Consider the following 21224-nt stretch of genomic DNA (forward strand, 5'->3'; position numbering starts at 1 on the left):
AGCGGTATATAAATACTTGAATGAATGAATGAATACGTCAGCCCAGTAGCAAAGGAAAAGACATGGCTTGAGGCACTACATTAATCTGGTTCTCCTCTTCTTCCTTCTAAGGAGCAGGATCTGTGCAGGGGAAGAGGGAGGAGGAGGAGTAGAAAAGGATACATCTCTAACACGCAGGACCTGGTCACAGAGGAGGACATGGCCTGAGATTTGCACTCCTGCTGAAGGATAGAGATGAAAGGCAAATGAGGGTACTTACATGAAAACCATGGTGTCCAATTCTATCTGTCCCCATTTCTGATTACAAGTCCCTTTGTACCTAAAGTACTTAGTTGAACCAGTTGCAGAAATGCCACTAAAAACTTCATGGAGGAGCTGTGCCTCTCCCTTCCACTACCCCTCTGAGGCTTTCTGTTTGCTATTTGTCACACCTTATCTGAAATCCAACATGCTCTATATGGCAAGGAAGGGGAACAGTGCATAGCAGAGAATTTAACAGTTCCTTTAACTAGTAGACAAGGAGGGCTTTACATAAGGCCACATTGTTGGTTCTTCTATACCAGGGGTCCCCTCTCAGATCAATTCAGGGGAGGGGGAGTCCATGTATAGTTTTGCCCATCCCTGCCCTTCACCCACCACTTCTTTGTCTATCTTCAGAACCAGTGGTCTTGCATCCATGACTACTAAGAGTTAAAATGGTCTCATTTAAAAGAAAAATGAACTGAATCAACTGGAAGCAAAAAAAATAATAATTATATATATATAGCTCTGTTTCTCCCATCAGTTCTAGTGTTTCATCACACATACTCTGTGGCTCAGAGAGAAGCAGAGGGATAGCTCTCAACAGCTCAGGGATAAAAGTCAAATGTTTATGATGCATAATATGGAAAGCTGAAGTTGTTTGACAACTTTAGTTAGCTATTTACTAAGACTATATTTTCCTGAAGACCTTCAGTTTGCCAATTTAAAAATTCAACTGAGATTTTTCACAACTTATCCACATATCAGAACTTTTGGCTGGGGGAAAGAGTTCTTGTCTGAAGGCTGAAACCTCCAGCACTGGTGGTTCTGCCCATGAATGGAAGGTAAGGGGTGGAACACCATATGTTGCTCTTCCACTGTCTGGGAAGGAGATCTGGGAGAGGTAAGGTCAGAGTGAACACTCCAGTCCACTCTTCAAGATCCATCTCTATTCTCCACCAAGTGGACTACAGTTACTGCAAGGCAGCGGCCCTGGTTGCACTCACCATCTTCTTTGCTACCACCATGATGCAGCATTACCTCACGGTCACACTGTTCCTTCACAGCTTTCATTTCTGCCATGTCATTATTAAAAGCCCAAGGTGTGCACACATGAAACACGTAGAACACTGGGCCTTTGCCGAGGTCATTGACAAACGCCAGGGATGGCCTATGAGCTACAGCATTGTGGGCTGCAGGAATGCAATTTAAATGAGATGAGAAGACTGAAGGGTTTCTATAGCCTGCTCTAGTGTATTTTAAAAGCATACAGTTTTTGTTTTTGGTGCAAACATTTCCTATTCTCCATTTGAGACATGCACTTCAATTACTCATTTTGGGGTCTCACACACTAAAGTATACTAATGACAATGTCAACAAATGAAAGCATGCACATAGCGCACCTCAGGCCAGAGCATCTCTATTCGAAGGATTGCATTTCATGCTGGACAATGCTCCAACATGGCTGTAAGCCCAAGAGAAGACAGTATGTCAATCTGGTTGAAAAGTACACTGGCAGAGTAATGGAATAACTTAGTTGAGAAACAGGTAATGAAAATGAAAGACAGAGAAAGAGAGAGCTTCCTTATTTGCAGTTGTGGGTTTTGGCCCAGTAGTTTATCACCTGCTCCTTTGGGCTTCCAACGTACATTGAAATTGCCTAGAGAGCACAACATCCCTTCATTTATAACCACCAGCAACTTTACCCCCATTTTTAATACTCTCCGTCCACCATCAAGACAAGCAACCTCAGCTAGAGTCCTCAGCCAGGGGCCACAGACTTAAGTGCTTTTTGGAACCCTGTAAATACACATTGAATCTAGCAGTTTGTTTTATCATTTTGTGATGGCCAGCATGCCTTTACCCAGAAAACTGTGAATACTGCCTCTGCTGCATTCCCAGACTAGGAAGACCCAAGGAACAGAACCTGGACTCAGCAACCAAACCCAGATCATCTGAAATGACTGTGTGAATGCCACCGAGCAGGGGCCATCCGCAAACAATAGGCAGACCATGCATGATGGTCCCAGAACAGAGAAGTCTTATTGAAGCCAGCTCATGAGTGCTGAAGTATACGTGTCAGTGAAAAAATATAGGACTCTAGTGAATGGACATCAGAAGATGACTCCCACTAAATCACAAAGCGAACACCTTATCTGCAATTTTAAGCCAAAGTTGTTGACTACAAAGATTTACCTGCTAGTTTTCTTTCTTTTAGTCCCTCCAGACCGGTCCAGATATATGGGTTATGTACTCCTACCAGAGACAGATGGGCTAGTAAACAGCCTTCTCCCCACTCACATTCCTTGTGTGTATTTTCTTTTTTTTTGTTGGCAAACACATTTGGATACAAATGGCAATATATTTAAAAAAACAAACAAACCCCCAGGAACATCCACTTAACGCTCCTAACTAAAGGCATATAAACTAACACAACAAGCTCCACACTGAACAATACTGTAGGGTGGATTCTGGATTGGTTTGGAGGGACTAAAAGGAAAGAAAATGATCAGGTAAGACCTAATTTATTGTCCTTTAGCATTCCTCCAGACTGGTCCAGACATATGGGAAGTACCAAAGCAGTAATCATTTTGGGTGGGTCCCCATGAACCCTGCACAAATAACTGATGCCCTAAAGGCCACTTCTTGCCTCGCTTAAGTACATAAGTAATGCCACACTGGGAAAAGACCAAGGGTCCATCGAGCCCAGCATCCTGTCCACGACAGCGGCCAATCCAGGACAAGGGCACCTGGCAAGCTTCCCAAACGTACAAACATTCTATACATGTTATTCCCGGAATTGTGGATTTTCCCCAAGTCCATGTAGTAGCGGTTTATGGACTTGTCCTTTAGGAAACCGTCTAAACCCCTTTTAAACTCTGCCAAGCTAACCGCCTTCACCACGTTCTCCAGCAACGAATTCCAGAGTTTAATTACGCGTTGGGTGAAGAAAGATTTTCTCCGATTTGTTTTAAATTTACTACACTGTAGTTTCAACGCATGCCCCCTAATCCTAGTATTTTTGGAAAGCGTGAACAGACGCTTCACATCCACCTGATCCACTCCACTCATTATTTTATATACCTCTATCATGTCTCCCCTCAGCTGTCTCTTCTCCAAGGTTAAATGTCCACCCTGTAATGCCTGACAAAGGAATGCAAAGACCACCAAAACAACTGCATGGCAAAATCTCCTGTGTGGGAATAAAACCACTCTCAGTCCACGAAGCTCCCCCCCCCCCCCCAGTGGAATGTGTTTTAAGTTCTGCAGGTACTGCCCACTTTCTGAGAATATAAGCAGAAGCAATGGCCTGCTTAAGACATCAGGTTATGGTGGCCTTGAATGCTGTCTCACCATGCTTCTGTTCTTCAAGTAGAACAATCGATCCTCAGTTCTACGAATGTACAACCACAAGGCCAGGCAATGCAACTGTTGCCTATCCCTATGCCCTCATACCTTACCCAAGACCAGCAAGGAAATGCTCTGGTTCATATGGAACAGAGAAACTATGTTGGGAAATGAGGGAAGAGGGCACAAGACCACCTTCTCTTTAGAAAACACCAAGAAAGGTCCCTGCAGGACAAGGCCTGCAACTCCAAAATTCTCTGGGCGGACAAGATAATTTTTCTAGTGACCATCTTCAGTGGGAGATCTTTCAGATCGCTCTGTTTCAAGGGCTCAAAGGGAGACCAGACCAAGAGAGACAAGACTAATTTCAGACCCCACGACGAGACCATGGGATATAAAAAGCTGAATGAGCTTGATTCCGGAGAAATCTAACTATATCTGGATGCAAAGCCAACAGCTCTCGCTGTTCACCAGGACCCAACAACATGCAAGGGCTGACACCTGCACCTTATTGTTTCCTCTAATTGTTGAGGAATGGAGTGCTGACAATGTAGGATCTGGTGTTGATGGGCCACAATCTTCAGGACAAACATGGACCTCTGCCCATGGAATCGAGGAGTCCATGCTTTTTTCCACGTAGAACGTTAAAATGTGACTTAAGATTTAATCTTTTTGATGGAAGATTGTTGTCTGGTGCCTTTTGTACCATGTATTTAAGTTTGAGCGGCCATGTGGTCATGTCTGCAGAGGTCCTCAGAATCCTCATTTCTTTCCTTGCTTACTTTCCTCTTTGTGCTCTTTGGGGGGGGGGGGGGGGGGGGGTAGCTTACATTGGTGAGCTGGTTGATTTTTTTTTCCCTGGTGAGGAGGAGAGTCGCAGTAGAAAAACAAACTGAAAGAGGAGTAGCAGGGTGCAACCAGGAACTCCTGCTCATGCCCAGTAAGCCAAAAAGCTTACTTTAGCTAGAGGAGAGTCCAGCATACAGGGAATGCACGAGGACGGAGACAAGGGGGAAGGACCCAGCCTCTTGGGCGACACCCCTGAGGAACCAAAGCCCACATGGGCCTCTGCCCCACTGGCTTGAACACATCACTGAAGAAACAAGGAAGGCGGCTCTATTTTTGTGCCTCTACTCTTCTATTTACTACAATAACTACCAAAGGAATGTGCCCTAGAAACCCTCTAGCCCCCCCCCCCCCCTAGAATAACCCAGTCTATACAGGCTTACGTTTACCATCTATTGGAGACTGAAAAACACTGACTAGCTGAGGACTGCATAGGGGGTTTATAGACCTCTCATAAATCAGTTCTTCTTAGTCTCCATTGGCTGGTAGGTAACATAACCCATGTGTCCGGCTCGGTCTGGAGAGATGCTAAGAAACAGGCCGTTAAAACTGAAATTCTAATACAGGTATATAGTGCCATCCAATTTTTCCACGTTTCTTGTATGTTTTGGTCCCAGAGATACAAAGAGCACAGAATAGCCACTAACACAATAGAGAAAAGTTAGACTAAAATGACTGAAGATTTCTTACCTGGGTACTGTCTTATGGTAGACACAGAACTGGTGATTGGTGTATAAGTATGTGCAGCCAGTGGGTAAGCTGAAGGTGGATATGTTGGTAAGAAATACTGGAACTGAACTGGGACAGGCTGCCTAGGGAAGAAGACAAAACTAATTAAAAACAAACTGCAGATTCAAACAGATCTCAATACGCTATCCCAATTTCCTCTCTTTCCCTCACTAAGATCTAATAACGCCCTTTCTCTAATTTCTCCGATTACTTCACGTAACTTACTTCAATTAAATCCCATCTCCAACAAGCAATCCTCATAAAACAAAAATTGTAACCTACAATTAAACAGGGGAGTAGGGGAGGGAGGGGAGGGTGAATATTGTTAAAAAAGTTTGATAACGGACTATATTATTTTGATTACCTTCTGAACAATTTTTGCCAATTGCATTTCAGTGTATTTAAATGGTTCGCTGTATATACTTCGATTGTTCATCAGTAAAAACGTTGAAACAAATATCTCCCTATTGCAGGCTGAGATGACAGAACTAAATTAGCGGCTAGGTCTGTCTGGCAACCTCCTAGTACAGTATCTGGAAAATCCCAGCAGAAACAAGGGAAATCATAGATGGGTCTGTTTTGTAGGTTGTCTGCTCCTTGTACTGATTCGGTTGGTACAGCAAGTTGGTGATGGGGGGGTACCATTCGGAAAGGCCCAAGGGGGCTAGGAGATTGCATGGTCAGTTAACAGCCACATTGGTATTGGTGGGGTCTTGTCACTAGACATGACAGAAGCTGGGTGATGTATAGGAACTAAATAAGGGATCTTACATGCTCATATATACAAGAGGGTGAAACATGAGAGGAGGAAGATGACAAAAGCATCTTGGATAAAGAAACAATATCTTACAGGCAGTTACACTATGGTCTACTAGTCTGGCAATGTGTACAGGAATTACTGGATACACAAATTGGTCCCTTTCTGCTGTCAGCTAGAGATGTGCAGTCATCTATTATGTTAATAAATTATCCTATCATTTCTTTCTTAACTTGGATCAATCCAGAGCCCCAGCAAATTCATCCTCTCTCTCTCTTGTGATCCCTTCTTGGATCTGTGTTTTTACCTGTTGTCATTTCTGGATTCCATCGCCACTGGATTGGGGGAGGCTCTGTGTCCAGATATAGGAATCAAGTTACTCCTTTCAGCTGTATAATCTGACTGGATTCGAGGGGATGTGTGCGAGATCTGCTGAGGCACCACTTTAGCTAAAGATGAAAACATTTTCAGTTAGTGGACCAAAGGATTGAGAACGAGCCAAGAATTTGCAGAGGCAGCATGTGCAGTGGAGAAATTGGAATGAGAAACTAAAGGATCAGACTGCAGGAAAGATGTTCACAGGGATCATACTGTACTTATGTGGCATGAACTGAGCAGTCAGTTCACCTCCCTTCCATAAGTGATAGAGAGGCTGAGCCAAAAATAAAAAGGATGTCAAACAGTGAAACCTCCCAAAGCATTCAATGCAGCATTTATGATTTCAAAGTCATGGGAAAGATATGGAAGATGTGGTTTAGTTAAAAGGTGGGGCCCCTAAGGCTGCACTTGTTTAATGCAGTCCACTCAAGTCTGGCTCTATGTCTAGACTGTCTCGGCCCCTTAGACAGGGTGCAAAGTGAAGCCAATATTACCAGTAGCAGTTATGACCACTTAATTTTTGTATTTGCAATTTTGAAAAATGCATATATAAGGTAAAATTATGTATCATACCTGATAATTTTCTTTCCATTAATCATAGCTGATCAATCCATAGACTGGTGGGTTGTGTCCATCTACCAGCAGGTGGAGATAGAGAGCAAACTTTTGCCTCCCTATATGTGGTCATGTGCTGCCGGAAACTCCTCAGTATGTCGATATCAAAGCTCCATCCGCAGGACTCAGCACTTAGAGAATTACACCCACGAAGGGACACTCTGCCCAGCTCACCACCGCCGAAACGGGGGAGGGGAATTAACCCAGCTCATCCCCACACAAGTGGGGGAGGGGAATCGTCCAGCTCATCCCCGCGGAGCGGGGGAGGGACACCACACCCGCCGATGCGGGGGGGATCTGGCTTATCCTGCAACCGCAACAGGAGCTGACTGACCCTAACACCGCCGAAGCGGGAGGGGTACAAAGCTGCCCTACAGCCGCACGAAGCGGGAGGGAGTGCCGGCAGAATTTAAATCTCAATCCAGCCCCGTAAAACGGAGGGGAGAGGAATGCAGCAGCTCACTGTAACACAAACTCGTCTCAACTCTTGAAGAATCCAAGTGAAAGAAGAACTTGAACACGAAGTCCTCCTGAAGTAACTGAAGGCTAAACTTGAACCTAAAATTCAACCAGAATATAAACAGTACAGATATCTGGGAGGGCTATGGATTGATCAGCTATGATTAATGGAAAGAAAATTATCAGGTATGATACATAATTTTACCTTCCATATCATCAAGCTGATCAATCCATAGACTGGTGGGATGTACCGAAGCAGTACTCACCCAGGGCGGGACATAGAAATCCCTGACCGCAACACTGAAGCTCCAAACCGGGCCTCCGCCCGAGCAGCCACAGTCAAGCGGTAATGCCTGGCAAAGGTATGGACCGAAGCCCAAGTTGCCTCCTTGCAAATCTCTTCCAAGGAGATGGACCCTAAGCCGCTGCAATGGCTTCCTTGCCCATCTTGCCACTGTAGGCTTAGAAGCCTGCAGACCCTTACGAGGACCTGTAAACAGGACAAACAGATGATCCGATTTCCGGAAATCATTGGTCACTTCCAAGTATCTGATGTTGACTCGTCTCACATCCAGAAACTGAGAGCAGAGTATTCCTCTGGGTAGACCTCCCTACGAAAGGAAGGGAGACAGAGCTGCTGAATCACATGGAAGCGAAAAACAGTCTTGGGCAGGAAGGAAGGCACTGTGCGAATAGTCACTCCTGCCTCAGTGAACTGCAGAAAAAGCTCTCGACATGAGAGTGCCTGGAGCTCGGAAACTCTTCTGGCTGAAGTGATAGCCACCAAAAAGACTGCTTTCAACGTCAGGTCTTTCAGAGATGCCCTCGACAAGGGTTCAAAAGGCGGCTTCTGCAATGCTCTTAGCACTAGGTTGAGATTCCATGCAGGCACCACTGAGTGCAGAGGAGGGCGCAGGTGATTAACTCCCTTGAGAAAGCGCACCACATCTGGCTGCGAAGCCAGGGAAGCACCCTTCAGGCGGCCCCTGAAGCAAGCCAGAGCCGCTACCTGAACTTTCAGGGAACTGAGCGACAGGCCTTTGTCCAGACCTTCTTGCAGGAACGCCAACACTGAAGAAATTGGAGCAGTGAAGGGAGAAAGTGAGCCTGCTTCACACCACGCTGCAAAGATACGCCAAACCCTGGCGTAAGCAGTAGAAGTAGAGCGCTTCCTCGCTCTTAGCATAGTGGCGATGACCTTGTCTGAGAAGCCCTTCTTTCTCAGACGCTGCCGCTCAATAGCCAGGCCGTAAGACCAAAGGGGGAGGGATCCTCCATCACCACGGGACCCTGATGCAACAGGCCCTGCTCCACTGGCAGCCGCAGAGGATCGCCGACTGAGAGCCTGATCAAGTCCGCATACCAGGGACGTCTGGGCCAATCCGGACCCACCAGGATTACCCTGCCGGGATGCTTTGCCACCCGGTCTAGCACCCTGCCCAACATGGGCCAGGGCGGGAGCACATAGAGAAGCTCTTGTGTCGGCCACTGTTGGAGAAGAGCATCTACTCCCAGGGATCGAGGGTCCCGTCCTCTGCTGAAAAAGCGCGGCACTTGGCAATTGGCCGATGACGCCATCAGATCTAGGCTCGGCTGGCCCCAGCGCTTCGTGATGTCCAAGAACGCCTGAGCAGATAGCTGCCACTCTCCGGGCTCCAAGGTATGGCGACTGAGAAAGTCCGCCTTGACATTCATGACTCCGGCAATGTGGGCCGCTGAAAGCTGCTCCAGGTTCGCTTCCGCCCACTGGCATAGATTCATAGCCTCCTTGGCTAGAGGGGCGCTCTTGGTACCTCCCTGGCGGTTGACATAGGCCACAGCCGTGGCATTGTCCGACAGGACCCGTACAGGCTTCAACACCAGTACCGGGATGAACTCCAACAACACCAACCGAATGGCTCTGAGTTCCAGGAGGTTGATAGACCACTTGCCTCTGCAGGAGACCAGAGCCCCTGCGCTGTCCTTCCCAAGCAGTGGGCTCCCCAGCCCATCAAAGAGGCGTCTGTCGTGACGACAATCCACTCCGGGGTCACCAGAGGCATTCCTGCAGACAACTTGTCTGTCTGCGTCCACCAGCTCAGCGCCTTGTGCACTGCTGGGTCCAAGGGAAGGCGCACAGCATAATCCTCCGACATCGGAGTCCAGCGCAGCAGCAGAGATTGTTGTAGTGGTCTCATATGAGCCCTGGCCCAGGGCACTACTTCCATCGTGGCCGTCATAGAGCCCAACAGCTGCACGTAGTCCCAAGCCCGAATAGGAGAGGCTACTAGGAACTAGTCCACCTGAGCCTGAAGCTTGACAATCCGATTGTCTGGCAGGAACACTCTACCCACTTGGGTGTCGAATCGAACTCCCAGATACTCCAGGGACTGAGTCGGGCGCAGCTGGCTTTACTCCCAGTTGATGATCCACCCCAGGGAGCTCAAAAGAGCAACCACCCGGTTCACAGCTTTGCCGCACTCTGCATAAGAGGGGGCTTGGATCAACCAGTCGTCCAGATAAGGATGGACTTGAACTCCTTCCTTCCTCAGGAAGCCCGCGATGACCACCATTACTTTGGAGAAGGTCTGCGGAGCAGTAGCCAACCCGAACGGGAGGGCTCTGAACTGGAAGTGTCGGCCCAGTACTGCAAAACGCAGAAAGCGTTGATGAGGAGGCCAGATGGGAATATGCAAGTACGCTTCCTTGATGTCCAAGGATGCCAGGAACTCTCCTGCCTTCACTGCCGCTATAACAGAGCGGAGGGTCTCCATGCGAAAGTGCCGAACTTTCAAGGCCCAATTGACCCCTTTGAGGTCGAGGATAGGCTGTACAGAACCTCCTTTCTTTGGTATCACAAAGTAAATGGAGTAACGTCCCTTGCCAAGCTGATTTTCTGGCACCGGAACGACCGCCCCCAGGCGGATCAGATTGTCCAAGGTCTGCTGCACTGCCACAGCTTGACCGGAGACTTGCAGGGAGAGAGTACAAACCCGTCTTTTAAGGGTCGGCAGAACTCTAGCTTGTAGCCGTCTCTGATGACTTCCAGCACCCAAGCGTCTGAAGTTATTGTGGTCCACTCGCCCATAAACGAGGACAGCCGTCCTCCAATCTGCACTGAGGCGTGGACCAAGGCCCCGTCATTGGGTACGAGACCCTGGGGGAGAACCGGAGGGAGCACCTCCGGGACGGCGGTCTCTGCGAAAGGAATGCTGCTTGGGGGAGAAGTTCCTCTTGAAGGGAGAGGGGGCAGAGGAGCCCGACCTGCCCGGGCGGTACCGACGGGCTTCCTGAAACCGTCCTCTGGAGGTACCAGGGCGAGTACTAGCCCGACCTCTGGTAACTTCTTGCCCTTAGACGTGCCGAGATCGGTCACGATTTTGTCCAGCTCGACCCCAAAGAGCAGCTTGCCTTTAAAAGGCAATCTATCCAGGCGGGATTTAGAGGCGTGGTCAGCAGACCAATGCTTCAGCCAAAGCCACCGCCGCGCAGAGATTGTCTGAGCCATGCCTTTAGCTGAGGCTCTCAAGACATCATACAGCAAGTCTGCCAAATAGGCTAAGCCCGATTCCAGGGCCGGCCAATCAGCCCTCAAGGAATGATCCGAGGGGAAAGCCCGCTGCACCATAGTCAGGCACGCCCTGGCCACATAGGAGCCGCAAACTGAGGCCTGCAAACTTAAAGCAGCCGCCTCAAAGGACGACCTTAAGGCCGCCTCCAATCTTCTGTCTTGGGCGTCCTTTAGGGCCGTGCCACCTTCCACCGGCAACGCCGTTTTCTTAGTCACCGCAGTGATTAAAGAATCCACGGTAGGCCACAGAAAGGCCTCACGTTCACTTACAGGCAAAGGATAGAGGCGGGACATAGCCCTAGCCACTTTAAGGCTCGCTTCCGGGACATCCCATTGAGCCGAAATTAAGGTGTGCATGGCATCATGCACGTGGAAGGTTCTAGGCGGGCGTTTCGTCCCCAGCATAATGGCAGAGCCAACAGGGGCTGAGGGAGAGACGTCCTCCGGAGAGGAAATCTTCAAAATGCCCATGGCCTGCACAAACAGGTTGGGCAAATCCTCTGAGCTAAAAAGTCGCGCTGCAGAGGGGTCATCCGCTCCATCCGAGCGGGGATCCGTCTCCTCCAAGGAATCCGCAAAGGACCGTTGGGAGAACTCAGATACGCTGCCTCATCTACATCGGAGGAGACAAAGTCCTCCAAGGCCTGGGAATCAACCCGAGGGCGTTTACCTCCGGGGGCCTCAACCTCTTTACCTGACGAGGGAGCAGGGGCAGCGTTCTGCATAAGGAAGGCCTGATGCAGCAGCAAAATAAACTCGGGGGAGAAACCCCCCAGACTGTGCACTTCCGCAGCCTGGGCAACAGCCCTAGACGCACCCTCAACCGGCGCTTGCAAGAGCGGGGGAGAGACATGCTGCGCATCCAAGATGGCGTCCGGCGCGACACTCCGCGAAGGAGCCGCGCGGGAAAAACGGCGCTTAATTTTAGCCGCCTTTGTGCCGTCGCCCAAATTAAGGGCGTTCATGGCATTAATGTCTCCTACCTCAAGGGCGGCCCAAGAAGAAGCTGTCCGAGCCGCGTGGCCGGCCAAGATGGCGGAGGCGAGGAGCGGGGATGGGCGTTTATGGCGGGAAAAACCGCCACACCGGAGGAAGGACCGGGACACTCATCGGTCACAAAACTGTCACCCAACAAGGGCGAATCAGACTTTAAGACCCCCGCATCCCCTCTAGAAGCGCCCAAGCGATCCGGGGAGCGACTCTTTACGCCCTCGCCCTCCGATGCCATATGCCACGTGGAGATAAATCGGGGAACCCCCTGCCCGCTATAAAAAGGTAAAAATTACCTGCTTTCCGCTCCGAGCTGTAACGACCTGGTGTCCCAGTGAGTAGCTGCAATGAACGTTTAAATAAACGTCGAAATAAACGCCTTTAAGGACGTTCAAAATTTTTTTTTTTTTTTTAACGGAGCCAGCGGGAGGGGGGAGAAAAGGAGGGACCTGGCACCACCAGGTTTGCACTTGCTCAAAAGAGCCCTCAACCCCAGGCACTCAACAAAACCTAAGAATTAGGCTTGGAGGCCTAGCCAGAGCTGCTGCTGTGTGTGACCACCACCTGCTGAGATAGAGAACATACTGGGGAGTTTCCGGCAGCACATGACCACATATAGGGAGGCAAAAGTTTGCTCTCTATCTCCACCTGCTGGTAGATGGACACAACCCACCAGTCTATGGATTGATCAGCTTGATGATATGGAATTCTCCATTAATAATGAAAAATGTTAGCCCTAAAAGAAAAACAAGCCTAGAAGAATACAAGCACATAAAATGAAAAGTACTAAATGAGTATAGTCCACATCAAAGAGGCATACAAGTCCCTATAAGAAGAAGAAATCAAAAGGAAAATAAAAGTACTCACTCCACTCACCAGCTCAATACAATCTAACTAAACCCTTTCACCACTCCTCTGAACAGAACAATTAATCAAACACACAAGAAGAAACTTGCCATGCAAAAAAAAAAAATTCTCAAGCTTTCCTGGATCATAAAACATAAAATATATCCTTTCTGTATGAGATCATGCATTGAACAAGGGAAACAAAAAACCCCAGTGCAACGGCCCGAGATTTTAAAAGAAGAAAAATCTTCTGGTATGCTTGAGTACTGTATGAAACCTAAAAAACAAAATCAAAACAAGAAAAACCCTTTGGAGCTCTTGCACAAAAAAAAAAAAAAAATCCTCTTAATATATGACAGATACCTATCTCTGTGGAGAAGGCTAATTAAGGGCCTCTTATGAATCCTATGCTAGCAGCACCCGGTGTGGTAAAGCCGACAAAGCCCATTCACTATGAATGGGCTCTGTCGGAACTGCTGTGCAGGAACCACTAGCACGGCTCGATAAAAGAGGCCCTAAAAGGGTGGCATGTTAAAAGTGTCTAAAGAATCTTCCAGAAATTCAGTTAAATTCTCACTTCCTGAAGACAAACATTTAAGCTCACCTTCAGCCATATTCATACGGATCTGATCAGAAACATAATAAAAAATGTAAATAAATGGGAAATATTTAAAACCTCAAAGATATTTCCTAAAAAATTTCAGGAGAAAGTAAATGCGTATGAGGAGAAAAAAAACAAAACAAAAAAACAACCCAAACACATACAATGTTTTCTTCCTCTTAAGATTCTCTAAGGCTTCAACCTTATTAAGGTTACCTTTAATAGCCAATGAACTAATTACTTTTACACTGAAAAATGTTTTATCCAGAGAGGCTATGGCATTATCAAGTTTACTCAACTCTCCCACAGCTTTGGTAGTAAAAGAGCACAACTGAGTCATCTCCTGAAGCAAACCTTCTGTTAAGTTTACAACTTCCCAAATGTCCAAATAAGGAGATACTCTGAGATATTGGTCTGGACACTGCTGGATCCGTTGGGTCACATGGAAAGGTAATTATTTTCAATATTGACCCAACTCCATAGGAGGCTGAATTAACAGAAAAGCCTGCCTGCCTATAACTGGCGACAAGCAAGCCTAGTTTGGGGATTGAGTGTCTAAAATCCTAGACAAAAGAAAAAAAAAAAAAAAAAAAGAGAGGATAGGGAGGGGGAAAACAGTGAGCGGAGCCCCTCAGTCACACTGATGTCAGCAAGATCCCCTATTTGGTGGCACCGACTGTTCAACTGAGAATTTCACGGTTCAGTATCTCTAACTTCTCAACCGGTAAGCTGATACAGGTGTACTTTACCCTCTATGTGGACAATTCTATAACAGGGTGACTGCCTTTAGGTGCTCTGAAGATACACAGTAGAAGCCTTTTCTATAATGAAACCCAAGCACCTAGGTTTTCTTATAGAACGCTAGTGTAACCAAATATTGGCATGCCTATCATCTACACACACGCACTTTTTTTTTTTTATTTGTACCCCGTGCTTTCCCACTCATGGCAGGCTCAATGCGGCTTAGGTACTTATTTGTACCTGGGGCAATGGAGGGTTAAGTGACTTGCCCAGAGTCACAAGGAGATGCCTGTGCCTGCAGTGGGAATCGAACCCAGTTCTCCAGGACCAAAGTCTACCACTCTAACCACTAGGCCACTCCTCCACTATAAGCAACTTACAGAGCTGGCTAAGTGTGCAGGCCTAAGTGCAGCACGGATGCGTGTCAACATACAGTATTCTGTAAATTACACATGTAAGTGGTAGCCCTACCTCTGTCCTCCTATACTTCGCCCCTGTGTATGCCCCCTTGCAAATACGTGAAAGCAGGTATTTGCAAGAGAGAATGTAGGTAGAATTTTTTGCATTTGTGTGTATATGCATACATATTTATTTATTTTGACATTTATACCCCACATTATCCCAAACATAGCCACATGTGGCTAACAGTCAATGAACAACAGATAAGGTTTACAAAGTCATAAACAAAATATCAAATATAGACCACCATTGATGGCCAGTTGCAATCTAAGATATTCCATCAATGGATAGAAACCTCTCAAAGAGGAGAACTTTCAGTCTTTTACGAAATACCAAATAATCAGGCCAACTCTTGATTGCCATTGGCAGTGAATTCCACCACTTAGCTCCCTGATATCTAAACTCAGCAGAGTGAGCTGACTTATAACACACACTCTTGAAATCTGGAAGATGAAGTCTAAGGTAGTCCCCTAGAACCAGAGGTTATATTGCGCGTATATGCCATTATTTTAAACATTTATGCATGTAAAGTGTGTGTAAACATGGGCACCTAGGTTATACAATTGCTCATATGTTTTATAAGAAGGAACATGATTGCTGAGTTTTTATTTATTTGTAACATTTGTATCCCGCATTTTCCCACATATTAGCAGGCTCAATGTGGCTTACAAAATACCGTAATGGTGGACGCCAAGTACGGTAGGTTTTAAACAAATACAATTAGAAAAAGGGTCAGGTAAAGTAGGGGTAAATAGATACAATAAGGGACAAGGAAATAAATAAAATATTCACTGCAACGTATGTATAGATGCATTGTAGAGTTGAGGCATTTAAGTAGAATCAATAGGGTAGGCCTTGCAAAAGAGATAGGTCTTTAAAGTTCGCTTGAAGTTTTGATGGTCGTGCGTCGTTTTCACACTCGTTGGTAATGCATTCCACATTTGCGTACTTAAGTAAGAAAAATTGGATGCATAGGTTGATTTGTAAAATACTTATGTAGCTTTACATGAGTAGCCCTGGATGACTTACTCAAAATTATCTTCAATGTAGGTAATCTGTAATAGGCCACTTAATTTGTGCAAGTATGCACATATTTTTCCTTAGAAAATTATGCCACAAACTCTACAGGCACATTTACACATGCCACTTAGTATTTACAAAATTTGAAAACATCTACACACACGTTTGAAAATCCTAAGGTATGCATGTTAAGTCCAAATCCTACCCCAGCTTCACCTCTGGGAATGCTTCTGCTCATAAGTCATCTGCAAAAATGGTATTACAGATATGTGCATACTTTTACCCCCATATAACTTCAGGAGCTTTTCATAAATAGTCATTTCTTTGTATAAACACTTTTTAAAATTAACCCCACTGCTAGTAAAATAAGCACCATTAATCTGAACGGGCCTATTTATTAGTGCTCATTAATACAGGTTAGTAAACATAAGAATAGCCATACTGGGTCAGACCAATGGTCCATCTAGCCCAGTATCCCGTTTCCAACAGTGGTCAATGGGTCACAAGTATCTGGAAGAAACCGAAATAGTAACAAAATTCCATGCTATCAATCAATCCCAGGGCAAGCAGTGGCTTCAAGTGCCAGTCTCAAAAGCAGACTATGGACCTTTCCCCTAGGAACTTGTCCAAACCTTTTTTAAACCCAGATATGCTAACCGCTGTTTCCACATCCTCCAGCAAAGAGTTCCAGAGTTTAACTACTCGTTGAGTGAAAAAATATTTCCTCCTATTTGTTTTAAAAGTATTTCCATGCAACTTCATTGAGTGACCCCTAGTCACTGTACTTTTTGAAAGAGCAAAAATCGATTCACTTCTACTTGTTCTATACCACTCGGGATTTTGTAGACCTCAATCATATCTCCCCTCGGCTGTCTTTTTTCCACGCTGAGAGTCCTAACCTCTTTAGCCTTTCCTCATATAGATGAGTTCCGCCCCTTTTATCATTTTGGTCACTCTTCTTTGAACCTCTTCTAATTCAGCTATATCATTTTGAGATATGGTGACCAGAACTGAATGCAATACTCAAGGTGAGGTAGCACCATGGAGAGATACAGAGGCACTACAGTATTCTTGGTCTTATTTGCCATCCCTTTCCTAATAAATCTTAGCATCCTGTTTGCTTTTTTGGCTGCCACCGCACACTGGGCATTTTTACCAAACAACCCTATGTGAGGCAGCCTCAAAACTAAAGGTTTACAGTGAAAAAAATACAAAGATAAAAGTACGAGCAGACATTATCAGTAACAGCCTCCTCCACATTTCTAAATCAGGATCCCAAATATGTTTCATCTACCTCCTGACAGATCATCACTTACCCACAGGGATGTTTGAAGTGGTTACAGCTGTGGCATGAGAGGAATGTGAGGGCATAGTCATAGTAACAATTGCACTCGTCGAGGCTTGAGTATGAGATACAGAACCTACAAATAATCAACAGAAGAAAATAAGGGATTATACAATCTCAAGTTAGAATCCAGCACTTGAATCTGCCAGGGACTGATGGAACTGGTTATCACCCAAAAGCATGACTATCTGTTAAATCTCACACCTACCGTTGCTACAAAGAGGGGCAACAACCCCAAAAGTTTCTCCTTTGTCTTCTCAGGTACCCATCACAACCTAACTTTTCTTTATTTCTATATATTTGACTTTCAGGTTAATTTCAAACACAGAGTGACATTATACCTGTAAATGTATATGATTATTGATTTTATTTGTGAATTTTTAAATGTCATGTATGTTTTCAATGTTTGTTATGGTCAGTGTTTTCTTATATTTTTGCACTTGAACTTTTAATTCTATACCACTTTGGGTGATTCCACTGGGATTGGGAAGGAGGTCTGGGAGAAATGATAAACATGCACCAACTCAGTAATTCCATAGTATGTGCCCAGTAAAATATTTTTCTCATACAGTACACACAACACTCAATCATCTGATCAAGGCCTGATATGTCACCATAAACTACTACAAATATTCCTTCTATAAAAGCTGGTGTATTACCTCAGTTATCATCTATTCTTTAGGATCATTACCTTCTCTCTCCTACGGTGAGAGTTCAAAGGTTTGATAAGAATTTACATAGTATGGAATTTTGGTCCACTGGATTAATTTGACGAAGACTACATAACCTCAGAATAGAGACCATCCCAGGATACTAGTCAGCCTTCTCAGATATCTTGAGTACCTAGATTACTCAAACTAGTGTATTAACTTGCTTTTTTCTTAGTTCATCAGTTAAGTTCTCTTAGTATATATTTCTCTGTTTTTATACTATTTTAGAATAAAAAGAAAGAGTTTAATGTTTCTCACTTGTATGAGGCAGTGATAAGAGATTCTGATGAGAATAAGCACAGCAGACATGGCTAAACAGTGGCCTTTCATAACTTTAAAATCTTTTTTCTTCTAAGAAATAAAGAAAACTTAGATGGAAAGATGAGAACCTTGAAAACTGTCAAGCTCATTTTCAAAGCACTTAGCCTCCCAAAGTTCCATAGAAACCTATGGAACTTAGCCTCCCAAAGTGCTTTGAAAATATGCCTCTGTGTGTACTCCATAGACAAACTTTTTCACCAAGTTAAAAACACATCAGTATGTCAAAAAAGGAAAAATCTGGGTTTACCTGCAAATTTTCTTTTGAGTCCCCCCCCCCCCCCCCCCCCCCCCAGACCAGTCCAGAATGAATGGGTTTTGCCCCTCTACCAGCAGAAAGAGTCAGAGAGTAAAGGCTTGTGAGCTCTGGACTCGAATAAATAAATTATTTACAGACATTTGATATATTCCTAATCACAAAGAAGCGACAAAGTGGTTAACAATAAAAATTTAGAGAGCAAGAAGGCGAGAGAGAAAGAGAAAACATTTTTGTTGCAGATAAAGCATGAGTAAATAGACAGGTTTTGAGTGATTTCTTGGGTTGTGATCAAATACTAATTGGTAGAATGTTCCACAATTTAGGGGCAGCATATGAGAATGAAGTTTCACGAGTGGTAAGACCCAAGGCTTCCTTCTTTATTGTCCACCAGACCAGAATAAATGAGATGTAAATGAAACATCTCTTTCATTATGTGGGACTTGAACCACCCCTGCTCTTGAGCACAACTATCCCAAAAGTGGCACCCTCTCTGGCAAGAACATCTAACCTATAGTGTGTCATAAAACAAAAAAGTGCAATTACAATCATGTCAGAGCCTTACAAATCTCAGTTGGAAAGACTACTGAATCAGCTTCTGCCCAAAAAGTCACAAAACCCTTTGGTTGAATGAGCACTGTGCAATAATGACCTTTGTAGCAGTCTCTTCCTTCTTTCGGCACCCAAAGAGAAATAATCTATCAGACCTCCAATACTCACCAGTCACTTCTAAGATATCAGAGCAGAGACTGGTACATGTGTAAAGTGCAGAAGTTGTGAAGTCTTCTCCACAAGTATCTCTATGAAAAGAAAGCAGCAAAATCACCTGATCATCATGAAATGCAAAAAACACCTTTGAGATCAAAGTGTATGACACCCTTCAAGACCATTTCAGGATGACCCCCTCCAGCTAGCCCTGCAAATATGCTAGTGCTACAAACTGGACTCAGAGATGATGGCCAAACGAACAACCAGCAAAACTAGTCCCAGAGCCAGAAAACCATCTCCTGTGGGAGCCCGACTCCTTCTTCCACCTCGAGCAAGACCAAACCTATACACCACAGATGTCTAGGCCAACACGGCACCACCTCTACTACAAGACTGAGATGCAACACAATCCATTGTGACAGTCAACCAAGAAGAAACCGCAGAGGGAAACACAAAGAATACCCAATAGGGGCTACTGTTGCAGTAGAACACATGGCTGGCCCTTATTCCTGCCAATGAAATAAGGAACCTTCACATTCTGCCTAGTTGCCATCAAATCGATGACTGAAGTACCCCAATGATTCTTGAAGAGGGAGAAGGCTTTCTCAAACAAGTCCTACTCCTTGGCCTGCTCAAGAAGTCTGCCTGCACATTCAAGGAACCTCTGTGTGCCACCATCATCATCTGCAGTTGGACTTTGGTCAACTTGAAGAACAGGCAGCCTCCTGAGCTACAGCTGCACTACTTCATACCCTCCTACTGAATGACACAGAATTATATCTGACAATGCCACAGCCGTGGCTCAATGGCCTTGCCCATAATCACAGACTTGAAAGTATGCAAGAATATCTGATAGTCCTCACCTTTGGCTAGTTTATTGACCAAACCACCCTGAACTGCCTGGTTTTCACAATGAGTTCCAGTCCACCACACTGGATCTGTGATCACCACTACCCAGCTGGGACTCTCCAAGTCCATGCCTCACAAGCCGCTCTGAGGCCTCAATAATCAAGTCCAGCTTTTTAGCCCTCCAACATATTTGATCAATGATGCTGCCTGTGCAACCTTACTCTATGCTCTTATCACCACCCAGCTAGATTATTAACATCATATATGAGGGTCTTTACTCCACCCTTAGTTCAAAATACATCAGTTTGCCTAATTACACCCAAGATTACCCAATCACCATTGGCTCCCTATAACATTGCAGATTCAGCATAATCTTCTGATACTATCCCACGAGGTTCTCCACACAGGGATCCCTTCTTGTCTATCTTCTCTAATCATCTGTTATACCCCTCCTCAAGCCACTTTGTTCTGAACAATCATACTTAAATTTTTGGCCGCTTTGAAAACTAACCTCTTTGCATTGGCTTATGGAGATTGGCTGGCATGGTAGCTAATGTTTGTATGTAGTAGCCCCCTTCCCCTACTTTATTTGCTTTTCTTCCCCTGCTCTCTTCTTCTCTTTTCTGTCCATAACTGTAGTTCCTTATTTTTCCAGAAACAATTTGATGGTTAACTGCTCTGCTTGTTTTTATTGAAAGACCATGTGTCAAGAGCTTAAACATCCCAAGCTAGCCCTGGCCTGTGGTATTCATAGGAGATGAGTTTCCTAGCTCTGTGTCTATGCTAACCAACACTCCAGCAATGACCTCTACAGTGGCCTCATATGTGACCAAGCCTATATCACCAGCTTCATCATCACTGCCATGGATCCCAGGACCTGCATATAATCCCAAGCCTCAGACACCATCAAGGTCTTCGCCTGATCCTGTATCTTGAGCACACCCTGCTTGGTCAGAGATACTGTACCACTGTGATTGTTCCAGGTTGCTCTGCCAACTGAAGGACTGCAACAACTACACTACAAGAGAAATGAACACTTGCTCTTTGTACTTGCTCTGATGAACCAGTCATCCAGACAGAAATGCAGATGCACTAAGATCTCTTCTTTGTGCAAGGCTACTGCTAGGACAACGCAGGGGATGAGATTTGATATACTGCCTTTCTGTGGTTACAATCAAAGCAAGTTTACATATTATATGCAGGCACTTATTTTGTACTTGGGGCAATGGAGGGTTAAGTGACTTGCTCAGAGTCACAACGAGCTGCAGTGGGACTCGGTTCCCCTCGTTCTCAGGCTGCTGCATTAACCAGTAGGCTATTCCTTCATTCCTGATGACCTTTCCACATGAGATGAACCTCCTTGAAGTTCAAAGACATCAGAAAGCTCTTCCTGCTGAACTGCCACAATTGCTAAGCGCCAAGGTCTTCATGCAGAAATGCAGGACACACAATGCCAATT

The 21224-nt window shown here is 45.4% G+C and overlaps 1 protein-coding gene across 3 annotated transcripts in view; it reads right to left on the bottom strand.

The window, feature by feature from the left end:
• SAP130 (Sin3A associated protein 130) overlaps positions 1–21224 on the bottom strand; it is a 119141-nt gene that overhangs the window by 33302 nt on the left and 64615 nt on the right. For all 3 annotated transcript variants that reach the window (XM_030216399.1, XM_030216398.1, XM_030216400.1), the window contains exons 10-12: positions 16896–17000; positions 6228–6369; positions 5125–5246 (exon numbers count right to left, since the gene is read on the bottom strand). In XM_030216399.1, the coding sequence (XP_030072259.1) occupies positions 5125–5246; positions 6228–6369; positions 16896–17000 (369 nt within the window). The remainder of the gene's footprint in view (positions 1–5124; positions 5247–6227; positions 6370–16895; positions 17001–21224) is intronic.

The sequence above is a fragment of the Microcaecilia unicolor genome, chromosome 10 (assembly GCF_901765095.1).
Source record: "Microcaecilia unicolor chromosome 10, aMicUni1.1, whole genome shotgun sequence".
Classification (NCBI taxonomy): domain Eukaryota; kingdom Metazoa; phylum Chordata; class Amphibia; order Gymnophiona; family Siphonopidae; genus Microcaecilia; species Microcaecilia unicolor.